The sequence below is a fragment of the Rana temporaria genome, chromosome 11 (assembly GCF_905171775.1).
Source record: "Rana temporaria chromosome 11, aRanTem1.1, whole genome shotgun sequence".
Taxonomy (NCBI): domain Eukaryota; kingdom Metazoa; phylum Chordata; class Amphibia; order Anura; family Ranidae; genus Rana; species Rana temporaria.
Window position 1 is genome coordinate 35,750,685 of NC_053499.1, and position 27,879 is coordinate 35,778,563.

The following is a 27,879-nucleotide window of genomic DNA, read 5'->3' on the forward strand; positions in this document are numbered from 1 at the left end:
ACTGGCTTTTAAAATGTACAAATGCAGCAATTTAGAAATTGTATGAATGGTTTAGCACTGGGAAACACTTTTTGATAGATAAGTAATGCATTTTATATACAACTATATAGATCAGACCAAAATGAGGGACAAATTAGGAGGAAAGAGGGACAGAGGGACTTTGTTCCAAATCAGGGACAGTCCCTCGAAATCAGAGACAGTTGGAAGCTATGCTTAAATTATGCTGAGACATATTTTTCTGAGCTCATTAATATTCTTTATACATACAATGTACATTTGAACAGAAAAATAATTTTAGAGAGATGTCTACCATATATTTGCATCATTTATAGAGAAATTGTTGATCAGGAAAGAGAACAGGGTACTGCTTTTCTTCACTTATACATCCTCCACTATTCTGCTATTCCTTTTACCTCTCCTGTATTTAATACAATGTGACCTCTTCACCTGTAGCACAGACTTACAATGCACACTTTGTACTTTCTCGCCAAGAAGGTGCAACTTTCACACTCAAACAACTCACCTTTCTGTTTACGCTGCAAGTAACAGTCTCCCCCATCCTTCTGCAGATTGACCTTCCAAACATTATGTTGACCTCTACATGTCCGACCTCATTTACACATTCAACCACAGAAAGCCTTCTGAATTAATATTCTTGTAATATTCACTGTAAATATCAGCAATTTCAGCGCTCTAATGTTTTGAATAAATGGTGTCCTTTATTATATGATGAGATGCAAGAAAATATACTTATTTGACTCTTGAAACTAGAAACATGCCAAAGTCCAAAAAGCAATGTTCTTATAATTGCGAAGCCATTTTGAAATATTTAATCACATCTAAAGTCTCCTGCCTAAACAGGTCTCAAATCCAGGTACATCGTGATGCAATAGCCCAAATATACCGAAGATGGCGGTGGCAGCACCCGAGCCAAGGGACAGATCGTCTTTGGGCACCCTGGACAGGCAAGTGTCCCAATATTAAAAATCAGCAGCTGCAGTATTTGTAGCTGCTGACTTAATATTTTTTCCGGCAAAACTCCGCTTTAAAGAGGAAGTAAACCCTGATGGGTTTTACTTCCTCTTTGTTTCCCTGCAAAGGTAAAGCATAATGGGCTACTATGTAGCCCATTATGTGTCGCTTACTTGAAACCAAAGCCTGCAATGTCCATGATTTCCTCACCTCCATCTTTCACCCTTTTACTTCCGGGTATCGAGGCTCCAGCGCAATGACGCATGTGTGCGGGAGCCGCCAGTGACGGCACGATCTCCTTTAGAAACGGCACGATCGCTGTTTCTAAAGTGCGCCTGCGCCGTTGTCTATGACGCATACGCCGTAGACATCGGCGACTGTCTCTTTTGCAAATATCTCCTAAACCGTGGAGGAGAGTGTGCTTAGCTGTGAAAACCTCTCCTTCCCTTCCTGAAGACTCCTGGGATGTATGCCATCATTTGCTTAGGCAAGGAAACAGGAAGTAACTATCTATTTACTAATGCTAGCAGGATAAGGATTAAAAATAATCAATGTTAATTGGGAGAGTGAAGTTCTATTTTAAGTAAAAAAAAAAAAAGCTTTATTTGTTGCCCTACATTGAAATTCCACTTCTTGGTATAGTGAGGCACTTGTGACATAGTCAGGACTAAGGCCGCGTACACATGGTCGTTCCAAACCGATGAGAATGGTCCGACGGGCCATTTCCATCGGTTCACCGCTGAAGTGGCCTGATGGTCTGATGTGCGTACACACCATCGTTCCAAAAACCGATCGGGTCAGAACGCGGTGACGTCAAACACATGACATGCTGAATAAAACGAAGTTCAATGCTTCCAAGCATGCGTCGACTTGATTCTGAGCTTGCGCAGGTTTTGAACCGATGCTTTCTGTACTAACTATCGGTTTGGACCGATCGGGCAGCAGGCCATCGGTTCGATTTTAAAGCATGTTTTAAAATTTTGGACCGAAGGACAACAGACCAATGGGCTATACACACGGTCGGTTTGGACCGATGAAACTGAACCTTGGTCCATTCTCATCGGTTTTGTCCGACCGTGTGTACGCGGCCTTACAGGTGCCCCCTTTGAGGGCTACATCACCAGTGACTTCTGGGGAGAACTGGCACCCAGTGATTTTCAAGACAGTACTTTTTTCTCCCACTAGATGTCCTCATTCTGATGGCTCGGCATCATTCAACACACTTACTCTGAGTCCCTTTCAATCTGAGTTTGCCCCATCCTGTGACTGGTCAATAAAAGGAAAAGGAGCAGAGGGATGAGTTCATCTTGTTCTGCTTCTTCCACAAAATGCAGCCATGCTCTAAAGGTCAAATTCAGGTACTTACATCATCAAAAAAAAACTGAATTATATGTGTAGCACTACCCCCTAAGGAGCTACTGGTTTGTTTTGGGTGGCATGTTACCTCTATTCCTTCGCCGTCTAGGGTATACGATGAGAGTTGAGAAAAACTGCAATGTCCACACTTTAGGTGTATATTTCTGTGCTTTATTACCCAACGGGGTAAAAAAATAAAAGTAGTAGTTGAAGAGATAGGAGGGTAATAGGTAGAAGGTTCAGGTGTATAACTTTGGAAACAATCCTGCTTCCAGCAAGGTAACTTTCGTTGTCACTCTAGCCAGAGTATTGTACACCTGGATAGGCCTCTCTCACCAGCCTAGCAGCCAGGATATCACACGGAAACTTTAGCAAAGTCTCTGCCACAGACCTTCCCAAAGATGGAGAAGTTTTCGGTCCAGAATCCATCTCAACACAGGATTAAGCACCCGGATCTCTCTTGAATAAACTTTTGAACTCAGAACTGACAGGCGACCTTCACTCAGCCTCTCAGTAATGGTGCGTCCTTCGATGAAGTTCAAGGCCTCTCCTGAGATACCAACCTCGTGCTCGGTGCTCTCCAAGACAGGTTCTTCATTGGGTGGCTTCCTCCCTCAGGACGGACAGCACAGGAATACCCTTCGATTGTAAACCCAGTCTGACTACCAGGCCTACATAGTAGATCACGACCCCGGACCTGGTCCCGAAACCAGGAACACTTGAACACGCACCCCCGGCCATGAGGGCCACACACAGAGGGTGGTGGGATGACAGACCAGCGATCGACGACCGCAAACTAATGACGTCTGTCCCTTAAAGCGGAGGTTCACCCTCAAACTGAACTTTGTCTCTATCATATCTGCAGCCCTAATAAATACATGCAGCGTTGTCATTTTTTTTAATGTCTGTACCCTTACCTGTATCCAGCATGACTTCCGGGTCTTCTTCCCTGCGGGGAGTGGGCGTGTCGCTCCTTTTCCCCGATGGGGAGCTCTGCGCAATGTCTCCTGGGAGTGAGTTATGAGAATCCCAGGAGACGCGCTGTGCTGTAATCCCGAGATATCTTGTGGGTCATGTGACTCAGCAAGCGGGTCATGTGATGTGGGCGGCTACAAATTCTCCATTTTAGGTATGGAGTATCCCGAAAGGACATCCTGCTGGGCTTCACAGTGCCCACAAACAAGATGGAAACGTCCATCTATGGATTTTTCTAAAATATCGTTTGCGGGAGAAAACAATTCCTGGCGCCCAGAAGATTGGGACACACGAGTTCCTTATTTAAGAAGGTAAGAGCGGCAGAAGGATTAAAAAAAAAACGAAAAACCCGCGGAACCCCCGCTTTAAGTACTCTCCCCCAGCATGCGCAACCCCCACTGATTGGCTGCCGAGGAAAAACGCCCAGACTCGACTGCTGCCACCTTTGGCCTGGGGTGGTACCAACACCCCAGAGAGCAATAGTGGTCACTCACAGTACAGCCATGGCTGTAACAGAGGCCCAAATTTGGTAAAACAATACAGTCAGAGGTAATTAAGTCTCTGACCACCCTCTAAATTGAAGGCAGCGCCAGCTATTAAAGTAGCAGGGTGCTACATATGCTTACAGAGCTCCATTAACTTGTGTCTACTGCAGGCATGTCCAAAGTCCGGCCCGCGGGCCGATTGCGGCCCTTGTACCGGTTTAATGTGGCCCCCCTGGTAATTTGGATATATATATCTTTTGCAGCCCCCTGGGCCACTAAAGATATACACTGTATTCATTGGTGCTACCTCAGAGGGGACAGGGAGGGGGCAGAACTAGCGCCGTCAGATTACAAATCTCCCGTTTACTCATTGGCATCTGTACTAGAAAGTCCCGTCTCCTGGGCTGCCATTGGATGACGCTCTGTCTATCATAGGAGGCGGGACTTTGTATTAAAGAGGCCGCCGAGTAAACGGGAGATTTTCCTGTATGTATCTGTTGGCGCTCATCCCATCACCCCCCTGTCCCCTCCGAGGCTGCAGATGGGAATGGATCAGGCTGCACTGACGGCAATGGGGAGGCTGCACTGATGGAAATGGGGAGGCTGCACTGACGGCAATAGGGAGGCTGCACTGATGGCAATGGGGAGGCTACACTGATGGCAATGAGGAGGCTGCATTCATGGAAATGGTGAGGCTGCATCGATGGGCACTGACCCTTATTTTGCTTCACAGTTCTTTTATTTAAAATAAAAAAAAAATCCTGAAACTTCCCTCTTAAAGTGAAGGTGCGTGTTATACGCCAATAAATACAGTATATCCCAATAACACGCCCAAGCTCATCCTTAGTCCTGAGCGGCGCTAGGGGATTCGTTGGGGCCACAAAAGCGAGAGAATTCTTGTTGAGCAGTGCTTTGACAAACACACTTGAACCAAATTTTTAATGGGTCAAAGAATGTCAAGTAAAATGGTCGGCACTCACGCATGTTCATTTCATCAAATCTGGCCCTCTTTGAAAAAAGTTTGGACACCCCTGGTCTACTGTATATCTGCCTAGAGTACACTTTTAAGGCAAGTATAAATCTGGGGAGTGGGGAGGTTGGTGGTAGTTTGTCATGGGACCTAGAGGAAAACAACTGTACTTTCTAATGTATATGATAACCTGTACTGACACAATTTAATAAAAAAAAAAAGGTATTGTTTAAAAAAAATAGAAAAAATAAAAAAGTAAATAACTGTACTTTATGTAAAGATACGGCTACCCTTCAAGAAAAAAATACCTATCATTTCTTTTGCACCTTAGTTACAGGCAACACGGTGCTCAGAAAGTAAAAAAAGTAAAAGGCAAATATATATCTGGCTTTGCAGATATGTTAATTTTAAAGGCTAACTCCACCTTTAAGGACCATGTTACACCCATTGTGAGGTGTAACATATAACATGATGCCAAACACCCCACCCCCAAAATAACCTCCCTTCTGGCAACATGCCAGGGTTCTTCTCCCCACATCATCTGTCAGGTTTGAAATTGGAGCTGCTGTATACATGGTTCCATCCGCACAGCTGCATCATTCATTCACAGAGATCTGTGAATGAATAAACTACACGGCCCACCTGCCACCACAGCAGTTTGAGATGTAGTTCTCAATATAACACAAGTGGGGTAACTACCACACTCAGTCCATTGCCACTTCTTCCAGCTCCCTTACTGACAGTCCATAGAGTGGTACTGACAGAGCTGGAGGAAGAGTCTATAAGACACTGGTATGCTTTGCAGGCTCATTTTCAATTTTTTTTTATTTATTAAAGCACATTTTTGTTTCTGCAAATACATGTGCATTTATTATTATTTATTTATTTTTCTTTTTTTTGCAAAAAGGTGGATTTTGCCTTTAAACAGATATTTTGGTCATGTTATTTGTCATTCGTGCATTTACACTTTTTGGTTTTTCTTTAACTGGTCCTTTATTTATTTATTTTTGCAAACAGTGGCCCGGATTCAAGTAGATTTGCGCATTTTTTGCGGAGGCGCAGGGCAACGTTTTTGCCCTGCGCCCCCGCAAATTTACTGCGCTGCCCTTGATTCACGGAGCAGTAGCTCCGTAAATTGCGTGGACGCGCTGGCAAAATGCCCGGCGTAAGCGTACGCAATTTAAATGATCCCGTAGGGGGTGGGAATCATTTAAATTAGGCACGTTCCCGCGCCGAGCGTAGAGCGCATGCTCCGTCGGGAAACTTTCCCGACGCGCATTGCGGCAAATGATGTCGCAAGGACGTCATTTGCCTCAAAGTGAATGTGAATGGCGGCCAGCGCCATTCACGATTCACTTACGCAAACTACGTAACTTTCAAATTTCGTGACGCGGGAATGACGGGTATACGTAACATTGGCTGCCCCTGCTAATAGCAGAGGCAGCCTTACGCGAAAACCGCCGTACGCAAACTACGTAAATTGCGTACGCAGGGCTCGCGCAACATTGTGAATCGGCGTTAGTATGCAATTTGCATACTATACGCTGAGCACAACGGGAACGCCACCTAGCGGCCATCGCAAGAATGCAGAGTAAGATATGCGGGCATAAGAGCCTTATGCCGCGCATATCTTAGGCTGCAGTCGGCGTAACGAGATTCCTGAATCAGGAGCATTCGTTACGCCGGGGCAAGTAAGCAATTGCGCTGTGTAACTTATGGTTACACAGGCGCAATTGCTTCTTGAATCCAAGCCAGTGGATTTAGCCTTTAAAACGCATAAGTATGTCTTTTGTGCATTTACACTTTCTTTTGTTTTTATTCTGGTCCTTTATTGTTCTTTAATGGAAAAAATATGGTTTATAACTCTTGCAACAAACCAATTTATAAATAGCTTCCTTGCTTGTGCAAAGGATTATTAGATATTTTTTTTTAATACCTATTATGCAATAACTTATTGTGTAGCGTAGACTTCTGAACCAGCGAAAATTTCCACCCCGACACTCCTTGGATCCAGGAATGCTAAGGAGGGGAGTGCGAGGGATATGCACAGAACGTAGAGAGGAAAAGACAAGATTAATTTAAAAAGAATTTGAACACAGCAGGAATTCTGCTACTGATGAATTTGGTCTTCTCCCTCTCCTGTTCAATGAACCATTAATTGTGATTTTGGCTTGTCCAGTGTCACCTCTTTGTAAACACATGTCAATGAACTGTCCTAGAATTAGTCATTCTTAAAACTCAGGGGATGCCCTTGACTATACTACAGTTGTTTACATGAGATCTTTTGTGTATAGTATCACTTCTGGAGCCAGAAATTTCCTAGTAATGAAATACAAACAACGTGTGTCATCTCCCACTGGTTAAAGTACGAACATTTGCTTTGACTGCATTTCTTTGATTATGATCATATTGGGCTCATCAACTGTTCTAGTAGAAGACGTTAACGCAACTCATATGTGGTCTAGGAGTTATAAACGGGGAAGGAAACCTTCTTGATGCTATGTTCTAATCTGGAAAGAATGCACAATTCCTGCCAAAGCTACTTTGGCGAACCCCCCTCCTTCTCTCTCTACTCTCCTTGCGGTCTATTTAAACTCTAACAGACAAAAATTTAGACCATGTCCATTGCACACATTGTTGGTCTTCGTATTGAGCGGGTAAGCACAAGACTCAACGCAAGCTCAAGCTTTATTATCTGCATCACAAAACTCCCCTACATTGGCTGGGATTCCCTGGCTGTTCTGGTTACAGCGGTGAAACGGACTCAAGGTTTTTCGTGCAGACTTGGCAGGAATTCTTTGACGATTAAATTACAGATGATCAAGGGCCAAACTGTTCTTGATGTGCTATTTAAAAAATAATGTACCAATGAAAATGATATAACTAGTTTTGCTGCTTTAAGCACATGAAATAAGGAAAGGCTAAAGAAGCAGTTTTGCTGGAGGCTCCAAATAAATCTTTAAGGCAGAATTTTCCAAGAGCGAAGAACTTTGCAGGGATCAAGATTGAAATATTAAAAAGTTTAAAGGTTTAACCACTTACCCCCCGGACCATATTGCTGCCCAAAGACCAGAGTACTTTTTGCGATTCGGGACTGCGTCGCTTTAACAGACAATTGCGCGGTCGTGCGACGTGGCTCCCAAACAAAATTGGCGTCCTTTTTTTCCCACAAATAGAGCTTTCTTTTGGTGGTATTTGATCACCTCTGCGGTTTTTATTTTTTGCGCTATAAACAAAAATAGAACGACAATTTTGAAAAAAATGAATATTTTTTACTTTTTGCTGTAATAAATATCCCCCAAAAATATATAAAAAAACATTTTTTTTCCTCAGTTTAGGCCGATACGTATTCTTCTACATATTTTTCGTAAAAAAAAATCGCAATAAGCGTTTATTGATTGGTTTGCGCAAAAGTTATAGCGTTTACAAAATAGGGGGTATTTTTATGGCATTTTTATTAATATTTTTTTTACTAGTAATGGCGGCGATCAGCGATTTTTTTTTTTGGTATTGCGACATTATGGCGGACACTTCGGACATTTTTGACACATTTTTGGGACCATTGGCATTTTTATAGCGATCAGTGCTATAAAAATGCATTAGATTACTATAAAAATGCCACTGGCAGTGAAGGGGTTAACACTAGGGGGCGGGGAAGGGGTTAAGTATGCCTGGGTGTGTTCTTACTGTGGGGGGGGGGGTGGCCTCACTAGGGGAAACACTGATCCTCGGTTCATACAGTGTATGAACCGAAGAAAAGCATTTCCCCTGCTGACAGGAACGAGAGCTGTGTGTTTACACACACAGCTCCCGTTCCCCGCTCTGTACCGAGCGATCGCGTGTGCCCGGCGGCGATCGCGCCCGCCGGGCACACGCACGGGAGTCGGGGGCGAGCGGGGGGCGCGTGCGCGCGCCTCCGGCGGCGCGCGTGCGCCCCTAGTGGCGGCTAAAAGGTAGGACGTCATAATACGTGATCTCGCCTAGGAGAGCCACCTTGTGGACGTATTATGACGGTGCGGCGACGGCAAGTGGTTAAACAATTCAGAAGAACCAACTTAAAGAGGTTGTAAACCCTGGGAAAACAAAAACAAAAAACCCTGGAAGACAAAAGGCATAATGAGCAAGTATGCATCGCATACTAGTTTATTATGAAATACTTACCTTAGAACGAAGCTCTCCAGCAGCACCCGTACACCGCTGAAATGGCTGACATCTTTCCCAGGTGTTTCTTCCGGGTTCGGACTCCGGTGAGTGTCCGGAGCCACAGTGACATCACTTCCATGCATTTGTGCGGATGCCGTCAGTCACGGCACAGGGCTCTGAAGAAACCACAGAGTAAAAATCTCCTAAACATGCAAGTTTCAGAGATATTTACAGTACCTGTAGGCAAGTCTTATGCCGCGTACACATGGTCGGAATTTCCGACAACAAATGTTCAATGGGAGCTTGTTGTCGGAAATTCCGACCGTGTGTAGGCTCCATCGGACATATGCTGTTGGAATTTCCGACAACAAAAATTTGAGTGCTGGTATTCAAATTTTCCGACAACAACATCTGTAAATTCCAATCATGTGTGGACAATTCCGATGCACAAAGTTCAACACATGCTCTGAATTAGGTACGAGACGGAAGCGCTCGATCTGGTAAAACTAGCATTCGGAATGGAGATTGCACATTTGTCACGCTGTAACGGACTGAAAAGCACAAGGCACAAGGCTGAAAAGCGCAAATCGTCTCTCACCAAGCTTCTACTAACAGTATTGAACTTCCCTTTCCTAGTGCCGTCGTACTTGTTGTACGTCACTGCGTTCTTGGCGTTCAGAATTTCTGACAATATTTGTGCGACCATGTGTATGCACGACAAGTTTGAGCCAACACCTGTCGGAAAAAAAAACACGGTTTTGTTGTCGGAATTTCCGATCGTCTGTACAAGGCATTATAGGTACAAACAAACCAGGGAAGTTTACTTCCTCTTTAAAACAAACACATTCAGGAATATTTATCTCAGTGAAAATGGAAAAATGGAAATTAGTAATAGAATATACCTCAATTCTGGGTTTGCACCAATATACAAGTAATACAGCTGTTAGAAGTCCCACAAATGGGTTCTCATCAACAAGTCTGTCTCGGATTAGTACCCAATCCATTTGGAGGTGCTAAAAAAACATAATAAGCCCAGGGACCTGTACATAATAAACTCCTGAAGAAGCAACCAGGTCACAAAACATGTAGAGCGGAACTTATGAGATCCATGAAGGATAAGTGAATACACAAACTCTGGAGGATATGTAAATACTTTGGTGTATACTTCACTATGCACACGGTTTCATATATGCTATACATTTCTCTAGAGGGAATTTGGAATTTACAACTTGCCCATGACTCATACTATTTTAAATATATATATATATATTTTTTTATCTTTGTTGCATTGTATACTAATATTTTATTATGCATATAATTGGCAGGATTGGGTAAAATCTGCTTATATTATAACAGGTTGACTATGAAAGTTCACCTTTGACTAGCTATATAATGGGGATGATTTACTAAAACTGGATAGCACAGAATTTGGTGCAGCTGTGCATAGTAGCCAATCAGCTTCTAATTTCAGCTTGTTCAATTAAACTTAGACAAAAAAGAAAGGAACTGCATCTGAGCTACAGTTTTATTAAAATCAACCTGAGTGTCATTATTTTTCTACATGGTATACTTATGGAAGCATTTATTGGTGAATTTATTTAATCCTTTTACTGCTATACCATTTTTTTTTTTTTTTCACATATTTTTAAATACTAGATTAATGTCATTTTTAATTTTCTTTTTTTTTACTATTACTAGTAATGGCTGCGATCAGCAACTTATAGCGGGACTGCGATATTGTGGCGGACAAATCGGACACTTGACACTTTGTGGGGACCAGTGACACCAATACAGTTATCAGTGCTAAAAAATACACTGTCACTGTACTAATGACACTGGTTGGGAAGTGGTAAACATCAGGGGAGATCAAAGGGTTAAATGTATGCCTAAGTTGTGCTTACTCACTGTGGGGGAGGTGCTTTGTTTGGAAGAAGGCAAAGATCCATGTTCCTGCTTAGAAGAAACACAGAATCAATATCTTCCCCTCTAGTTTACATAGGCAGATTGTCGTTCTGCCTCTGTACTGTGTAATCAGTAGGCGCCGTCTGACATCGAATCTGCGTTACCCGCCGCTGGGCTCCCGATGTGTAAAATCACTGTGGATCGCTGGTGGCACGTGCGTGAGCGCCCCAGACCCAGAAGTGTACGTGATCTGGAGCAGAGCGGCCGTCCTGCCAGAGTAAATGAATGGTGGATGGTCCGCAAGCAGTAATCAAGGCTAATGACAGCATAGGGGTAGAACCTACACCTGTCTGTATACTCTAGTGAGGATATCAATTATAGCAAAGGACCAACAGGAAGATGCTGGAGGTGCAAAGAAGTTGGTCAACCTTGGACACTACCAGGAATGTTGAAGCTTGCAGATAAAGAAGCCCGGGGGGGTAAGGGTTGGCCTTGGGCCTACTTTTAGACTACTGAAAACACGGGCCTGCTGTTCTATATATTTCAGCAGTTTTTCTTACTGACAGATTGACTTTGTAACATGATTAAAATGGAACTCAGAGTAATCAGGGAATACAGTGCTAAATACATAATGAGCAATATTTAGGAAATTAAAAAAAATATTTTTGTTTTTAACTTTTTGTGCAGCCTATATATTGTTCTTTGTTTTTTCCCCCCACTTAATAGAGTCTTCACTAATTTGTATAGTGAATTGTGTACCAAACTGTAATTCTTAATGTACCTTGTAACGAGTAACTTCCTGTGTTAAGACATGAATCAGTCTAGCACACATGCATCTCTTATTATTCAGTTTTCAGCGGCACATATGTTTCTAATCCATCTGTCAGGACCCAGATGAGCATCTTTGTAAAACTAACCGCTGCCTGCTAGACACATATAGTCCTCTTTGCTTTACTTAGGGAGTTATGCCGTGGCAGTAACATTTTTTAAATCGTGCATTCAGCTACAACATCTACTGTGAGTGAGTAACTTGTATAGCGCAACTAATGCGAACTTAATCGCCTCAAGGCGCTTTGCCTTGCACTGTGGGAGCAAAATCATTCACACTGCTATCCTCAATTACTGTAAAATTTCCAAATCGGCTTTAAAAAGAGGCCCTGTCATAAAAACAAAACCCGCTGTGAGTATACCTCCCACAGATGCTCACTTTTAGGGCCACAGGTAAAGAACAAGCTGTCTGGTTCCCAGGTTATTATACCTAGCTAGAAATCTGCTTGACCAATTTCGGTTGGCACCCACTGTGCCTTCCAGGGCGCAGTGGATCATCTACATTAAAGCCTCTTACACATGATTGGATTTTCCACATACAAAGCGTAGGACTTTTGTCCGAAGAGCGTTGGCCTGGAATTTGTCTTGCATACAAACGACCGTTCCGATGGAATCCATTCTCGGTACCCAGCGATGGGTGATCTCCACGTGCCAGCGAAGATGTCCAGCGAGGAACACACACACAATGCTGACTCCACCGCAGACACCCCAAGAATGACGCGGCGCCAGCCTGTCAGCTCTTATATAGTTGAGGGCGGGGCCACTCGTCACGTGACTCCATCCCCCTCTAACGCAAGGGGAAACGCCGGGCTTTCCCACTGACGTGGATGGGTGGTTTCCGGTGCACCAGATGGGGGCAGGGTCAGCCATCCACATCACTGGGAAAGCCCGGTGTTTCCCCTTGCATCATAGGGGGCGGGTTCACGTGACGGGTGGCCCCGCCCTCAGCTGCATAAGAGCTGTCAGGCTAGCCGCTGTAATTCCCGGGGTGTTTCCGGTGGAGTCAGCATCGTGTGTGTGTTCCTCGCTGGACTTTATCTCTGGAGAGTGGAGATCACCCATCGCAGGATACCGAGAATGGATTTCATCGCTGGAGTAGAGATTGAGAGTGGATTTACATTGCTGGAATGTTTTTTTCTTTTTCTTTTTAATAAATGACTTATAAAGCTGTGTCTGTGTGGTTTAACAATTTGACTTTTTTACCCCTTATCAATTTACATGGGGGGGGGGGGTGGGATCTGGGAGTCCCCTTTGTTAAAGGGGGCTTCCAGATTCCGATAAGCTCCCTGCCCGCAGACCCCCACAACCACCGGGCAAGGGTTGTGGGGATGAGGCCCTTGTCCCCATCAACATGGGAACAAGGTGCTTTGGGGGACCCCCAAAGCATCCTCGCCATGTTGAGGGCATGTGGCCTAGTACGGTTCAGGAGGGGGGGCTCTCGTCCCCCCCTCTTTTCCTGCAGCCTGCCAGGTTGCGTGCTCAGGTAAAGGGTCTGGTATGGATTTTTTTGGGGAACACCACATTTTTTTAAAATTACGTGGGGTTCCCCTTAATATCCATACCAGACTTGAAGGACCTGATATGGATTTTTTTTTTAATTTTGGTTCCCTGCACAAAATGTCATTTTTGAAGGAAAAAAAGTAATGTAAAACTACTCGCGCTGTTAATGAATTGTCGGGTCCCAGCAATACAGACAAAAGTCATTGAAAAAATGGCAGGTGTTCCCCTTAATATTCATACCAGACTCAAAGGGCCTGGTAATGGACTGGGGGGGGGACCCCTGTAATTTTTTTCAATTACTTTTCTCTGTATTGCCGGGACCAACAATTCATGAATAGCCGCTAGTAGTTTTAAATAACTTTTTCCCCCCTTCAGAAATTACATTTTCTGCAGGGACAATTCTAAGCACGGGAAACATGCGCTACTTTAAATGCATACTATAGACACCCCCCAGGTACGAAATTTAAAGGAATATTTCACCTTTATTGTTTCACTTTAAGCATTATTAAAATCACTGCTCCCGAAAAAACAGCCGTTTTTAAAACTTTTTTTGCATCGATACATGTCCCCTGGGGCCGGACCCCAAACACTTTAGGACAATAACTTGAAAATGAACCTTTAAAATTAGCACTTTAGATTTCTCCCATAGACTTTTACAGGGTGTTCCGCGGCTTTTTGAATTTGCCGCGAACACCCCAAATTGTTCGCTGTTCGCTGAACAGCCAATGTTCAAGTCAAACTCATGTTCGACTCGAAGCTCATCCCTACTCAGGAGTTTTGTATGGCCCCCATGTGCTTGTATGCATACCTGACAATGTCAGGGCATGTGCCTAATGAGATGACAGATGGTGTCCTGGGGTATTTGCTCCCAGATCTGGACCAGGGCATCACCGAGCTCCTGAACAGACCGAGGTGCAACCTGGCGGCATCGGATGAACTGACACATATTGTCCCAGAGTTGCTCTATTGGATTTAGTTCAAGCAAGCGTGGGGATCATTTAATCGTTTCAATGCCTTCATCCTCCAGGAACTGGCTGCATACTCTCGCCACATGAGGCCGGGCATTGTCATGCACCAGGAGGAACCCAGGACCCACTGCACCAGCGTAGGGTCTGACAACGGGTCCAAGGATTTCATCCTGATACCCAATTGTAGTCAGGGTGCCATTGTCTAGCCTGACCCACCAACAAATCGGTCATGCTAAGCAATGTTACAGGCAGCATAACATTCTCCATGGTTTAGACCCTTCCATGTCTGTCACATGTGCTCAGTGTGAACCTGCTCTCATCTGGGAAAAGCACAGGGCCCCAGCGGCGGACCTGCCAATTCTGGTGTTCAATGGCAAATGCCAATCGAGCTCCACGGTGTCGGGCAGCGAGTATAGGGCCCTCTGGCCATCCTCATGAAGTCTGTTTCTGATTGTTTGGTCAAAAGACATTAAATAGCAGTGGCCTGCTGAAGGTAATTTTGTAGGGCTCTGGCAGTGCTCATCCTGTTCCCCCTTGCACAAATGAACAGATACCGGTCCTGTTGATGGGGTAAAGACATTCTACGACCCTGTCTAGCTCTCCTAGAGTAACTTCCTGTCTCCTGGAATCTCCTCCATGCTCTTGAGATTGTGCTGGGAGGCACAGCAAACCTTCTGGCAATGGCTTGTATTAATGTGCCATCCTGGAGGAGTTGGACTGCCTTACAACCTCTATAGGGTCCGGGTATTACCTCATGCTACCAGTGGTGACACTGACCCTAGCCAAATGCAAAACTAGTGAAAAACAGTCAGAAAAGATGAGTAGGGAAAAAAATGTCAGACACCTCCACCTGAAAAAACATTCCTGTTTCATTAACGCCAAAGCAGCTGAAACTGATTAAAAAAAACCTCAGCTACTTAACTGAACAGATCAATATCTTAAGAGTTTAATTGACTTGATGCTATACTCTGATTAAAAAGTGTTCCTTACATTTTTTTGAGCCGTGTATCCCTGCAAATTTTATAACAATATGGCATCTAGTTATAAAAAAAGTGTTGTACAAATGTCACAGCATTTGCACACCTGTCAAAAATAATCCCCATAATGTGTCTAATATGTTTCCTATGATTGGCAGCTTTATTTAGTGGCCCTAATGCAGTATTTTTCAGATAGAGGTATTTCTGGAAAACATCACATTATGGCCAATTAGGATTATTTGCGAAGTTTGTACAGCAATTTTTTTTTTTATATAAAAAGACCCCTTTATGTTCTTTTCTTTTACTTATGGGGTGAAAAATTGCCATTGCCGTTTCATTCATATATATATATATTTACACACACATATAAATAAAAAATATATGTGATGGTTTTAGGAACTTAGAAAATTTACGTCAATGCATATTTGTTGTGTGTTTATGTAGGAAAGGAATGTATTAGATGTATTTGTCATGGATTGGTTTCCATGAAAAGACTGCACATGATATTTCACGTATGACGTGGAATAGATCTTTGGCTTGCCAATAAAAATACCAGGTACCAGGTTCATCATCTAGTCTCATTTCCTTTAGGAATTCCAGAAATGAACACACATCTGACAAATTCCAGATGTCAGTAAAATACGGGATGTTGTAAGGCATTAGGCGTAGTTGGGCTAAGAACTACTTCATGGATCCATGTAAAAAAACAGGATATTTTTTTTTATTTTTTTATGTGTTTATCACTTAACCACTTCAATACTGGGCCCTTTCACTCCCTACGCGGTCGCGTAACACTTTACCCAAATGAAATTTTAATAATTTTCCCCCACAAATAGAGCTTTCTTTTGGTGGTATTTGATCACCTCTGCAGTTTTTATTTTTTTTGCTATAAACAAAAGAAGAGCGACAATAAAAAAAAAAAAAAAAGCAATATTTTTTTACTTTTTGCTATAATAAATAACCCCAAAAATATATAAAAAAAATATTTTTTCCCTCAGTTTTGGCCGATACGTATTCTTCTACATATTTTTGGTAAAAAAAAAAAATCGCAATAAGCGTATATTGATTGGTTTGCGCAAAAGTTATAACGGCTACAAAATAAGGGATAGATTTATAGCATTTTTATATATATTTTTTTTTTTTACTAGTAATGGCGGCGATCAGTGATTTTTATCGTGACTGCGATATTGCGGCGGACATTTTGACACTATTTTGGGACCATTCACATTTATACAGTGATCAGTGCTATAAATATGCACCGATTACTGTGTAAATGTGACTGGCAGGAAAGGGGTTAACACTAGGGGGCGATCAAGGGCTTAAATGTGAATCCTAGTGAGTGATTCTAACTGTAGGGGGAGGGGACTGACTGGGGGAGGTGACCGATCTGTGTCCCTGTGGTGCATTGGCAGTCCATTCATAATGGCATTCAATTTAGAAGGCTGGCTGGAGGCTATAGCCTGCATTTGTAGGAGGAGTCTGGGCACTATATATCCCTCCTCCTCTGGTGGATCCCTCGTCGGCTTGTTTTCTGGTTCCCACCCTCCCGGTTTCATAATTTCTTTCACATTTCACTTATTTCAGGTACATTTATTCAGGGTATGCCCTCTTTTAGGCTTATTGACCAGCTAGGCCAAGGCACACCTCAAGTCTTGGTAGTTAGGGTTATCGCATTTCCAAGTAAAGACTCTGACTACAAATGCACATATGCCATAATGCGCTTGCACTAACTACTGCAATGGAATTATTTAAGCCTCTTGCACACTGCGGGCCAGATTCACAAAGAGATACAACGGTGTATCTACAGATACACCATCGTATCTCTGACTTACACTGGTCCTATCTATGCGCCTGATTCATAGAATCAGATACGCATAGATAGGGCTAAGATCTGACAGTGTTACACTGTGTTACACTGTCGGATCTTTTTTTCAATTTAAAAATGGCGCCGGGGGCGTTCCCGCTGATTTACGATAAATAATATGTAAATCAGCGAGATACGCAAATTCACGAACGTACGCGGACCCGACGCAGTCTTCTTACGACGTTTCCGTAGCGGCGTACCCGTCGTATACTTACCCCTGATTTTATCAGGTGCAGCCAATGTTAAGTATAGCCGGCGTTCCCGCGTCGAATTTGAATTTTCTAACGTCGTTTGCGTACGCCGATTCACAAACACGCGCGTTGCAAGTCACGCTCACGTCGAAACCACTGACGTCCTAGTGACGTCAGTGGGAGCAATGCACGCCGGGAAATTCCCCGGACGGCGCATGCGCATTTAAATCGGCGCGGGAACTCGCCTGATTTAAATAGTACACTCCCCCTAGCCGCGGAATTTGAATTCCGCCGGGGGATTTAGGATCCGCCGTCGCAAGTTTGGAGGTAAGTGGTTTGTGAATTAGCCACTTGCCTCTTTTTTTCTTTTTTTTTTTTTTTTTTTTTTTTAAAGTGTATTTTTGTGCGTGTACTCGAGAGAGGAGCCGGACTGCAGGAGTTGGGAGTAGGCAGGCCTCCCCCAGAGGCAATCTGCCACCTTTCTCCATGCCCCGGGTGGCAATGGCGAGTGTGTGAGGGGGTCCTCCCACACAGCCCGCCCTACCTGCTCCGCTTTGAAGCCCAACGGGGCAGAGGGACTCCCTATAAGGGAGTGAGAGGATTAGCCCGCTCAACCAGCCCCATTAGTCCTTCGCCTCTCTTTTAGAGACCGCGTGGTCAATGTGAGTGTGTTAACCCAATTTAGAGTGCGTGTGTAGGTGTGGTGGTTTTTGTGGGAGGGGGGTGGGCGTACTAAGCACAGGCTTACCCTGCATAGCACACCCACTGGGAGCCGGGCTGAGACCACCAAACTCAATTCACATGAAGCCGAGACCGGGATCCGAACCTCTAGCTGCAGAGGTGAATGGCTTGTCAGCGCAGTGCCAATCGCGTTGAGCCACCACAGCTCCTAGCCACTTGCCTCGCAAGTTTAAGAGCCACTTGCCTCTTAAACTTGCGGGAGCGGATCTTAAATCACGTAGATCGAGCGGATCTATAGATCCGCTGATCTACGTGAATCTGGCCCTGCAACTTGAAAAAAGCTTGGTACAGCATTTTTTTTACTGATCTAAAATGCGGCCCATTGCTTACAATGTGCCGGTACACAGGCGCGTAAAAAAGCGCAGCATATTCTTGAGTAAAATATAGAAAAATCTGCGTTCCCGGTCAAAATGTTGCACCGGTATGTTCAAACGCATGCAAATGTGTACATATGAACATAGTTATTCATCTATATCCCCTAGGAATGTATTGTGTGCATGAATACGCAAATGCACATACACTCGCAAATAGGTGCATAAATACATGCAAAACAAGCACCTGAAATTATGTACAAACAAGCAGATGCTGAAACATCAGTACCGTGTACAAGGGACCTTAGGTTTTCTATACATGGTTCAAATCTCAGCCGGTTTAGCAGGAACCAGGTAAAATTTGAACCATTAACTGGCAGGCTGAAGGTACCAAGTTGATGGATTGATCAACTTGGGTACCACCAGCCTGCTAGATTCACTTGGCCCCCCATTGGGAGAAGACAATTGCTCGGTAAGAGGGATTCTCCTGTCAACACTGAGTTGATGGGGAAATCGTGCAAATTTGCACCGTCTATGGCCTGCCCTAGTGTGAATTGGCCTTTTAAAGCTATAGGTCTTCTACAGATATATTGCTAAACTTTTTTTTTTAAGGGCAGGATTTGTATATTTGTTTGAAGAACTCCCTTTGGAATGAAAATAGAGCAAACACTTCTTTCTATTTAATTCAAGCTGAATTTCCAGCATATAAAGCACTATAATGTATAATGTATGATGTCATACAAAAGGATGTTAGTCCCATATTCCAATTACACAGACTGCCAGTCTGAAGTTTAAGAACTATTTTTCAAGGATACTGTGAATATTGAATAAATATGTGCATTTCCCCCAGACATGCTGGGCCAGATTCACATAGAATTCCGGCGGCGTAACGTTTTGCATTTACGTTACACCGCCGCAAGTTTTATGGGCAAGTGCTTGATTCACAAAGCACTTGCCTGTAAACTTGCGGCGGCGTATCGTAAATCCGTCCGGCGCAAGCCCGCCTAATTCAAATGGGGCGTGTATCATTTAAATTAGGCGCGTTCCCGTGCCGAACGTACTGCGCATGCTCCGTTTTGAAATTTCCCGCCGTGCTTTGCGCAAAATTACATTGCACCGACGTAATTTTTCGAACGGCGACGTGCGTTCCGTCCTTTCCTATTCACGGACGACTTACGCAAAAAATAAATAAATTTAAAATTCGACGCGGGAACTACGGCCATACTTTAACATGGCAAGTCTATATAAGCCAAGAAATAGCAGCCGTAACTATACGCTGGGAAATGCCGACTAGCGACGACGTAAGAGAATGCGTCGAACGCGCGTACCTTTCGTGGATCGCCGTAAACAGCTAATTAGCATACCCGACGCGGAAAACGACGCGAACTCCACCCAGTGGGCGCCGAAGTATTAGGCCCCGTACACACGTCCGAGAAACTCGACGGGCAAAACACATCGTTTTGCTCGTCGAGTTCCTTGTGAAGCCGCCGAGGATCTCGGCGAGCCAAGTTTCCTCATTGAACAACGAGGAAATAGAGAACATGTTCTCTATTTGGCTCGACGAGTTCCTCGTCGGTTTCCTCTGCCAAAAGTGTACACACGGCCGGGTTTCTCTGCAGAATACAGCTCCGATCGAGTTTCTGGCTGAATTCTGCCGAGAAACTCGGTCGCGTGTACGGGGCCTTACACCTACGATCCGAAGGCGTATGAAGCCTAACGCCTGTCCGATCGAAGCCAGAAACCGTCGTATCTTGGTTTGAGGATTCAAACTAAAGATACGACGCGGCAAATTTGAAAATACACCGGAGTATCAGTAGATACGCCGGCGTATTTCATCTGTGAATCTGGTCCGCTGTGCCTGTTTCATTGTCAGTAATAATAACCAGGTCTGGGGCCCACCTAAAAGAATATTTTGCTACAGCTAATACTTAGCAGTCACTTCTGCAAGATACCATGTACACAGTGTCCTAATGAAATGACACAATGCAGAATCATTTATAGAATAATTTTTATAGATGAAAATGCAATTATAGGAGTGCTAGAATGGAAACATTGCCATTGTTTAATGGAAAGTTTTGACCTTTCAAGTACACAATTTACTGTAAATACACGTTTCAAATTGGTAGCAGCTAACCATCTCTAATGCTTAGAATGTTTGATGGTGCAAACAGAGCTCAGACTTCTCAGCAAATATTTAACTCCCCTCCTTATATACAGTAAGCATGCTTGTTATACTCATTGTGGAATCTAAGGGGGTTAATCCTCTGCATTGTGTAAAAAGGCCGTTTGATCCTGTCTTCTGATCCTCCACATGTTTTACTGTCCTCAATCCATCTCCTGATAAAACAGAGCCTTTGGAGTCATTCTGTACATGCTCATTTTGATGTGTATTAAATTTTTTTTGGGGGAGGGTGCATTTCATCAGAAAGATGGCGCAGCAAGCATGCATTCCCCCCTCCTAAACCATGTTAGTCCACATGACCACAACAATGGCAGGGTACATGCAAGGAAGGGATAACGAAAAAGTGCAAGACACCTTGTCCCTATGTTGACAGAGTCAAGGGCCTCATGTCAAAATTCTGTCACCCAAAAAGGAAGTGGTGGTCTGTGGGGGGGAGTCCCTGTATTAGTAAAGTAAAAATAAATGTCCTGGATATAAATCACATCAATTACAATGACCTGTCGAAACAAGGACCCGATGATGTTCACCCGCCACCACTCTCAGTGCAAATGACAGATTCCCACTGGCTTCTGTATGTAAACAAAGGGGCTGAATATGTGAGGCGGTGCCATTAATCAAATATGGCTACTGTTAAATGTTAAAAGCCAGCCGGGGATCTGTCATTTGGAGTTGGTAGTGCTACCGCTGCTAAATGACAGATCCCTGGACACTTAAGGATTTGTGTATATTTAAATGTTGCCTGTAAAGCCTCATTAAAAGGCCCCCTACCAGCTAAACAGTATTTCTTTTTACATTTTGCATTGGTATACGGTATGTCCTTGGAGTGCCCAGCTACCCATGCACCATAATACAAGTTAGAAAGCGAAATCTACCCTATTTTCTGCTGTAGACAACTCTTAGGCCTCGTACACACGACCGAGGAACTCGTCGGAAAAGACACATCGTTTTCCTCTATGAGTTCCTTGTTAGGCTTGCTTTGCGTACACACTGTCAAGACAAAATCTCCTCGTTCTCAAACGCGCTGACGTACAACACATACAACGGCAGGGGAACTTTGATTCCACTGGCACAACTCTTGGGGCTGCTTTTGCTAATCTCATGTGTTTGCGTGTTAAGTAAAAGTTTGTTAAGAGACGATTTGCACTTTTCAGTCTGTTACAGCTTGAAAAATGTGTTATCTCCATTACAAATGCTACTTTTACTCCCGTCTCATACTTTATTCTGAGCATGCAAGGGTTTCTTAGCATACACACGCTCAAGTTTCTCGTCGGAAACCAGCCCGTCGAGGAACACGACAAGCAAATTCAGACTCCCGTCGAGGAAAAAAGAGAACTTGCTCTCTTTTTTGCTCGTCGAGTTCCTCGACAGTTTCCTTGATGAAAAACGTACACGACCGGTTTCCTCAGCAAAAAAGCTCTGCCACCAAGTTTCTTGATGGATCCTGCCGAGGAAACCGGTCGTGTGTACGAGGCCTCACTTTTTTATATCTCTAGTTTTTAGGAATCAGAATTTATGATTAATTACCCATAAAATGTATGTCTCATGTATCCAATCCTCTTTCCAAGTGTAACCAACTCTCCTTGTCTGACAGGTGCTCCTTCCAAGAGTACAATTCCCAGTTTTTTCAGAGTACACAACCACTTGAAGGCCGTCTGGTCACAGCGTAGAACATCTTCATAAGACATTGTAGGGATTTTCAGGTCGCTACCCCAGTACTCATGATCTGTAAGGACAGTAAATAGTTAGACACAATTACATTGCTCACTCAGATTGCTCATTCAGCTACATAACATCCTCTGCCTGTAACATAATTTGTGGATGCTCTGTATTTTTCTTATTGTTTTTCTTAGTCACCAATTCCCCCTTTTCACAGTTTTGCATTTTGTTCTCATGTCTTTGACCCTCTTCAATTTCTGAAATGTTGATTCTTGTCTCCGGTGAGCCGTTGAGGCATGGAGCTTGCAAAAGGAACCATCCTTTTACTGTAAATGTGTCACAGTAAATGCTGGCAGTCAAGAAAGGTTGCGTGATGTGCCTATATTGATAACAATGGGCAACCTTTTCTTAAAAAAATAAATATCCAGCATTGCTAAAAGGGTGAGAGAAGTCTTGACTACAAATGAGCTACCTACTGGATTCTTATATCTCTTGGGGATTCCATTGAAGATATGTATGCCCAGCTCTGCTCCTGCCCAACTTGGAATCCCATTGCTACAAGATTTGTCTTCCCACTCTCTTCTGTTGCATTCTTCTTCACAATATGAAGCAAATAAAACATTCAGTAGATGACCACCTTGTATTTGTAAGTGTGCAATGTTGAAAGTCAAATGCAGAGACTAGAGGCCCAAGAGACAAAAAAAAAAAAAAAAAAAGGGAATGGGATTATTTTGGCAAAATGATTTTGAATGTAAGCTTTCAATTTCACTCACAATTTACTTGAAAAAACACTAAATCGTTTTTTTTTTCTTTTTAGAGGTTGTAGAGTTTTTGGGGTGCATTTTATTTAATTTCTTTAGTGTTTTTTGCACTTGTGTTTTATTTATTTTGTTATTTAATTGTAATTTTTGTACTGGCACTTTTAATTATGCATTCTATGCAATAAGATAAAAACCTGAACCCATCTCTATCCAGTGATATTGCACAAGAGACTCGGCTAACCGAGACTCTATTCCTCTTTGGCTAAAACAGCAGCGTCATTGGCTGTCAAAGTCAATGAGCCAATAAAGAGAGGGGGGAGGCTGTGCCTAGCCAGTGTCTGAATGGACAAACGGTGCTGAGGCTCGGCTCAGGTACCCCCATAGCAAGCTGCTTACTGTGGGGGCATTTGTCAGGAGGGAGGGGCCAGAAGAGCCGAAGAGGGACCTGAGAAGAGGAGGATTGGGACTGCTCTATGCAAAACCACTACACAGAGCAGGTAAGTATAACATGTTTTTTTTTCTTAAAAAAACCTTTACAATCACTTTAAATGTCACCTTCCCTATTGACCCCCAATGCATTTTGCCAACATAGCAACATTTGCCGAAATCTCCCATATTTCCTTGAAATTAAAGCTCATTTTTGCCAACCACTACCCTTTATAATCACCAAAAACATGCATACAGTGGTTGATTTACTAAAGGCAAATAGACTGTTCACTCTGCAAGTGAAGTTGCACTTTGCAATGGGATCCTCCCTGCAGCTTAGTAAATGTGGGGAAATTTATCTTTACGAACAATACCAATCATGTGCAGCATTTTGGATGATGGAAGTCACCACATCTAATAAACTCTACATACAATTCCCATGCAAAGTTCAACTTCAGCCTATTTTCTTTTAGTAAATCAACCTCAAAATATTTTAGGGTAGACACACCTTCTAAATGCACATAAGAGAGAGTAAGCGCTAGCACCAGCAGCAGTGGAAATGCAGCTAAAACAAATAAAAACATGGGAGCTCATGGGAGCTAATTAAAACTTTAGACTGTTGATATAGTCCTTTGAATTCATAATAAAACACCTGCAGGCAGCCTAGTGAAGATTGGAAGCGAATCTGAAGGCAGAAGAGGAAAACACAATGGCACCACTCTAAGGCCAGGTTCACACCTATGCGAATTGAGTGCGGTTTAAACCGCATCTAATTCGCAGGACATTTCAAAATACATTGTTTTCAATGAGGCTGGTTCACATATGTGCGATGCATCCGCACTGCGTATTGCCTCCAAACCGCATGCGGTTTTTATGTCTTGCGGTGCGGCTCAGGTGCGAATTCAGTCCCATTATCTTCTATGGGTACGCATCTAATTCGCACATGTGTTCAGTTCTCTGCAGGAATTTCTCTCAGTCAGCTCAATACAATTCTCCCCCACTCTCCTCTCACCCGGAACTTCTCCCAGGTCTCCAAATTCGCACCTGATCTGCAGCTAACCCGCAGTTGATCTGCAGAACACCCTCTAGAGAAATTTGCAACGACAACGCAGCTCAAAAAAGCAACGCACTAGTGTGAACCAGGCCTCAGTGTGAGGCCTCGTACACACACTACCAAGGAATTCGTCGTAAATGAAACATCGTTTTCCTCGACGAGTTCCTTGTCAAGCTTGTGGAGAAACTTGACAAGCTTTCTTTGCGTACACACTGTCAAGACCAAATCTCCTTGTTCTCAAAAGCGGTGACGTACAACACATACAACGGCAGGGGAAGTTCGATTCCACTGGCGCCACCCTTGGGGCTGCTAATCTCATGTTAATGCGTGTTAAGTAAAAGTTTGGTAAGAGACAATTTGCACTTTTCAGTCTGTTACAGCGTGACGAATGTGTTATCTCCATTACAAACGCTACTTTTACCAAAGGTGCGCTCCCGTCTCATACTTTATTCTGAGCATGCGCGGGTTTCTTAGCATACACACGAACGTGTTTCTCGTCGAAAACCAGCCCGACGAGGAACACGCGAGGAAATTGAGACTCCCGTTGAGGAAAAAGAGAACTTGTTTTTTCTCGTCGAGTTCCTCAACAGTTTTCTCGATGGAAAACATACACACAACCATTTTCCTCAGCAGAAAAGCTCTGCCACCAAGTTTCTTGATGGATTCTGTCGAGGAAAACAGTCGTGTGTACGAGGCCTTAGAGTGGCGCCATTGTGTTTTCCTCTTACACCTTTTAAATGTTATCCCAAACAAATATTTCCAGGTGTCAAAAACAATCCTTGATCCTCTAATTAGGTCCCTTTGTCCTTGCACGTGTTTAGTAGCATTTGCTTATACAATTTATTATTTCTGAACGCGCCTTTACACAGAATGATAGATCATGTCTGTTTCTAAGTACAGCTCTTCCATGGAAAAGTTTTAATGATACCAGGGATCAGTATATCCTTGTTTTTTTTCAGAAAGCTTTCAAAAGCTCATGTTTATGGACGCAACAGCAATTTTGGAGAACTTACTTTGACAGAGATAAATCCATGGCAGACATAAGTAAACACTTCAGGACATGTGAAAAATTACATCTGATGGCTTACACATGCTGAAGCTGTTCATAAAACCCTCCCACCGAAAAAGAATGTAAACTATAGTTATATAATATATGCACAGTGTCATAAGCAGTAGGATAAAAAAAAAATGAAGGCTAGTCCAAGACTAATTGAGTTTGGGATGGGTTTCAGTGGGTTGATTGACTCTTGAAAACTCAAATAGTGAGATTTCCTCAAAGCATTTTCTGTCTTTGCGCTCTACCATAATAAAATTGTTAAGGGGAGCTGCGGTGGCTCAACGCGATTGGCACTGCGCTGACAAGCCATTCACCTCTGCAGCTAGGGGTTCGGATCCCGGTCTCGGCTTCATGTGAATTGAGTTTGGTGGTCTCAGCCCGACTCCCGGTGGGTGTGCTATGCGAGGTAAGCCTGCGCTTAGTACGTCCACCCCCCCTCCCAGAAAAACCACCACACCTACACACGCACTCGAAATTGGGTTAACACGCACGCACTTTGACCACGCGGTCTCTAAAAGAGAGGCGAAGGACTAACGGGGCTGGTTGAGCGGGCTAATCCTCTCACTCCCTTATAGGGAGTCCCTCTGCCCCGTTGGGCTTCAAAGCGGAGCAGGTAGGGCGGGCTGTGTGGGAGGACCCCCTCACACACCCGCCATTGCCACCCAGGGCATGGAGAAAGGTGGAGGATTGCCTCTGGGGGAGGCCTGCCTACTCCCAACTCCTGCAGTCCGGCTCCTCTCTCGAGTACACGCACAAAATACACCTTAAAAAAAAAAAAAAATGAAAAAAAAATTGTTAGGGTATCTGGACATCCCACTTAATTGAGGAAGACAAAGAATTTATGAGAACGAAAGTGAAACTATACATTGGCTTTGTAATGACCACAAACGTTTTGGTGGAATTGGATCTTTTATTGGATAACTAGAGGTTCAGGAAACCAGCGTTTGGCTAGCAAATACACAAAGCTGAAATTTGACTTTGGGTTGCCTTTAAGTAAAAGGAAGATAACAGTATAGGCATACCTTGCAACGTTCCCTGATTTTGGGGACTGCCCCGTAGTGGAACCAAATACCCTGTGTTGCTGTTCAAATGTCCCCTTTTGTGGGCTGAGGTATGGACTGGAACAAACCATAGATGGGGCTGACAGTCATGGTAAATAAGTATTTCTTATGATCATCAGCTCCATTTAGTGGCCATAATGCAATATTTTCCAGGTTCACACTATTTATGAATCAACAACATTCAACCTGAAGAGAAAATCATCCAATAAAATGTGATTTTGTCCAATACGCACAGAATGAATGTACATGCAGTTTCACTGGATTAGTAGCTTTGCATGTTTTTTTTATAAATGTAAATACAAAAAGAGTTAAGGCCCGTACACACGATCAGATTTTCCAATGGGAATTGTGTGATGACAGGTGGTTGTCGGAAAATCAGACCGTTTGTATGCTCCATCGGACAATTGTCAGATTTTTCGCCTAAAAAAGGTTGGATAGCATGCTTTGTGCCTATGGGCTATTTTGATCATCCACATTTTATTTTTGGAGGTGCATTCAATTTAGTATATTTTTACTCACATATTCTTCATTTAAATTTCATCATACATTGGTAATTATATTGCGTTTATGAGCACTAAAATTAATTTGAGTGTATTTTTACTGAAAATATAGGTTTGAAAAATAGTTACACAAATATGTGACAATTTTATAATTACCATAATTTTATTGCACAGGTTTCTTCTCTTTCAGAATATATGTAATGTGTTGGGACTTTTAGATTTTTAGGCCTGAAATTTGTGTTTTAGCACGCTTGCAGTACATCACTACAATCCATGCCAATTTTCCCATGCTTTCTTTAACACTGTATGCGCAGAAAAAACAATTTGCCAGAAATGCAATGTGTATCTGCCCTGCTGTTTGAGCTACCAACACACAGCCTTTATTACACTAGAATCCCAAGGCATGTTACCAATACCTTGCCCAGTACTCTTCTGGTGGACTGTAGAGCCCTCCCCAATATGTTTTGGTTGTCAGCTTGAACAGAACGTTCAAATCTGTATTTTTTAGCAGATCAATGGGTATTTTTCTGTACTTTCTGAATTTTTGAACAGACAAAACCTGGGGAAATTTGTGTATTGCAGAGATGTGCTGAATATATACATTAGGGGCCAGATCCTCAGAGCGAGTACGCCGGCGTATCTACTGATACGCCGGTGTACTTTCAAATTACCCGCGTCGTATCTTTAGTTTGAATCCTCAAACCAAGATACGACGGCATCTGGGTTAGATCCGACAGGCGTAAGACTTCGTACGCCTTCGGATCTAAGATGCAATACTTCGGTGCCCGCTGGGTGGCGTTCTCATCGTTTTCCACGTCGGGTATGCAAATTAGCTATTTCCGACGATCCACGAACGTACACGCGGCCGACGCATTCTCTTACGTCGTCTCTAGTCGGCTTTTTCCGGTGTATAGTTAAAGCTGTGCGTGTTAACCCAATTTCGAGTGCGTGTGGTATAGTTAGACTTGCCATGTTAAGTATGGCCGTCGTTCCGGCGTC

General features: G+C 43.4%; 1 protein-coding gene across 3 annotated transcripts in view; it reads right to left on the reverse strand.

Moving 5' to 3' along the window:
* BBOX1 (gamma-butyrobetaine hydroxylase 1) overlaps positions 1-27,879 on the reverse strand; it is a 97,368-nt gene that overhangs the window by 17,896 nt on the left and 51,593 nt on the right. For all 3 annotated transcript variants that reach the window (XM_040328350.1, XM_040328351.1, XM_040328349.1), the window contains exon 4: positions 21,890-22,088. In XM_040328350.1, the coding sequence (XP_040184284.1) occupies positions 21,890-22,088 (199 nt within the window). The remainder of the gene's footprint in view (positions 1-21,889; positions 22,089-27,879) is intronic.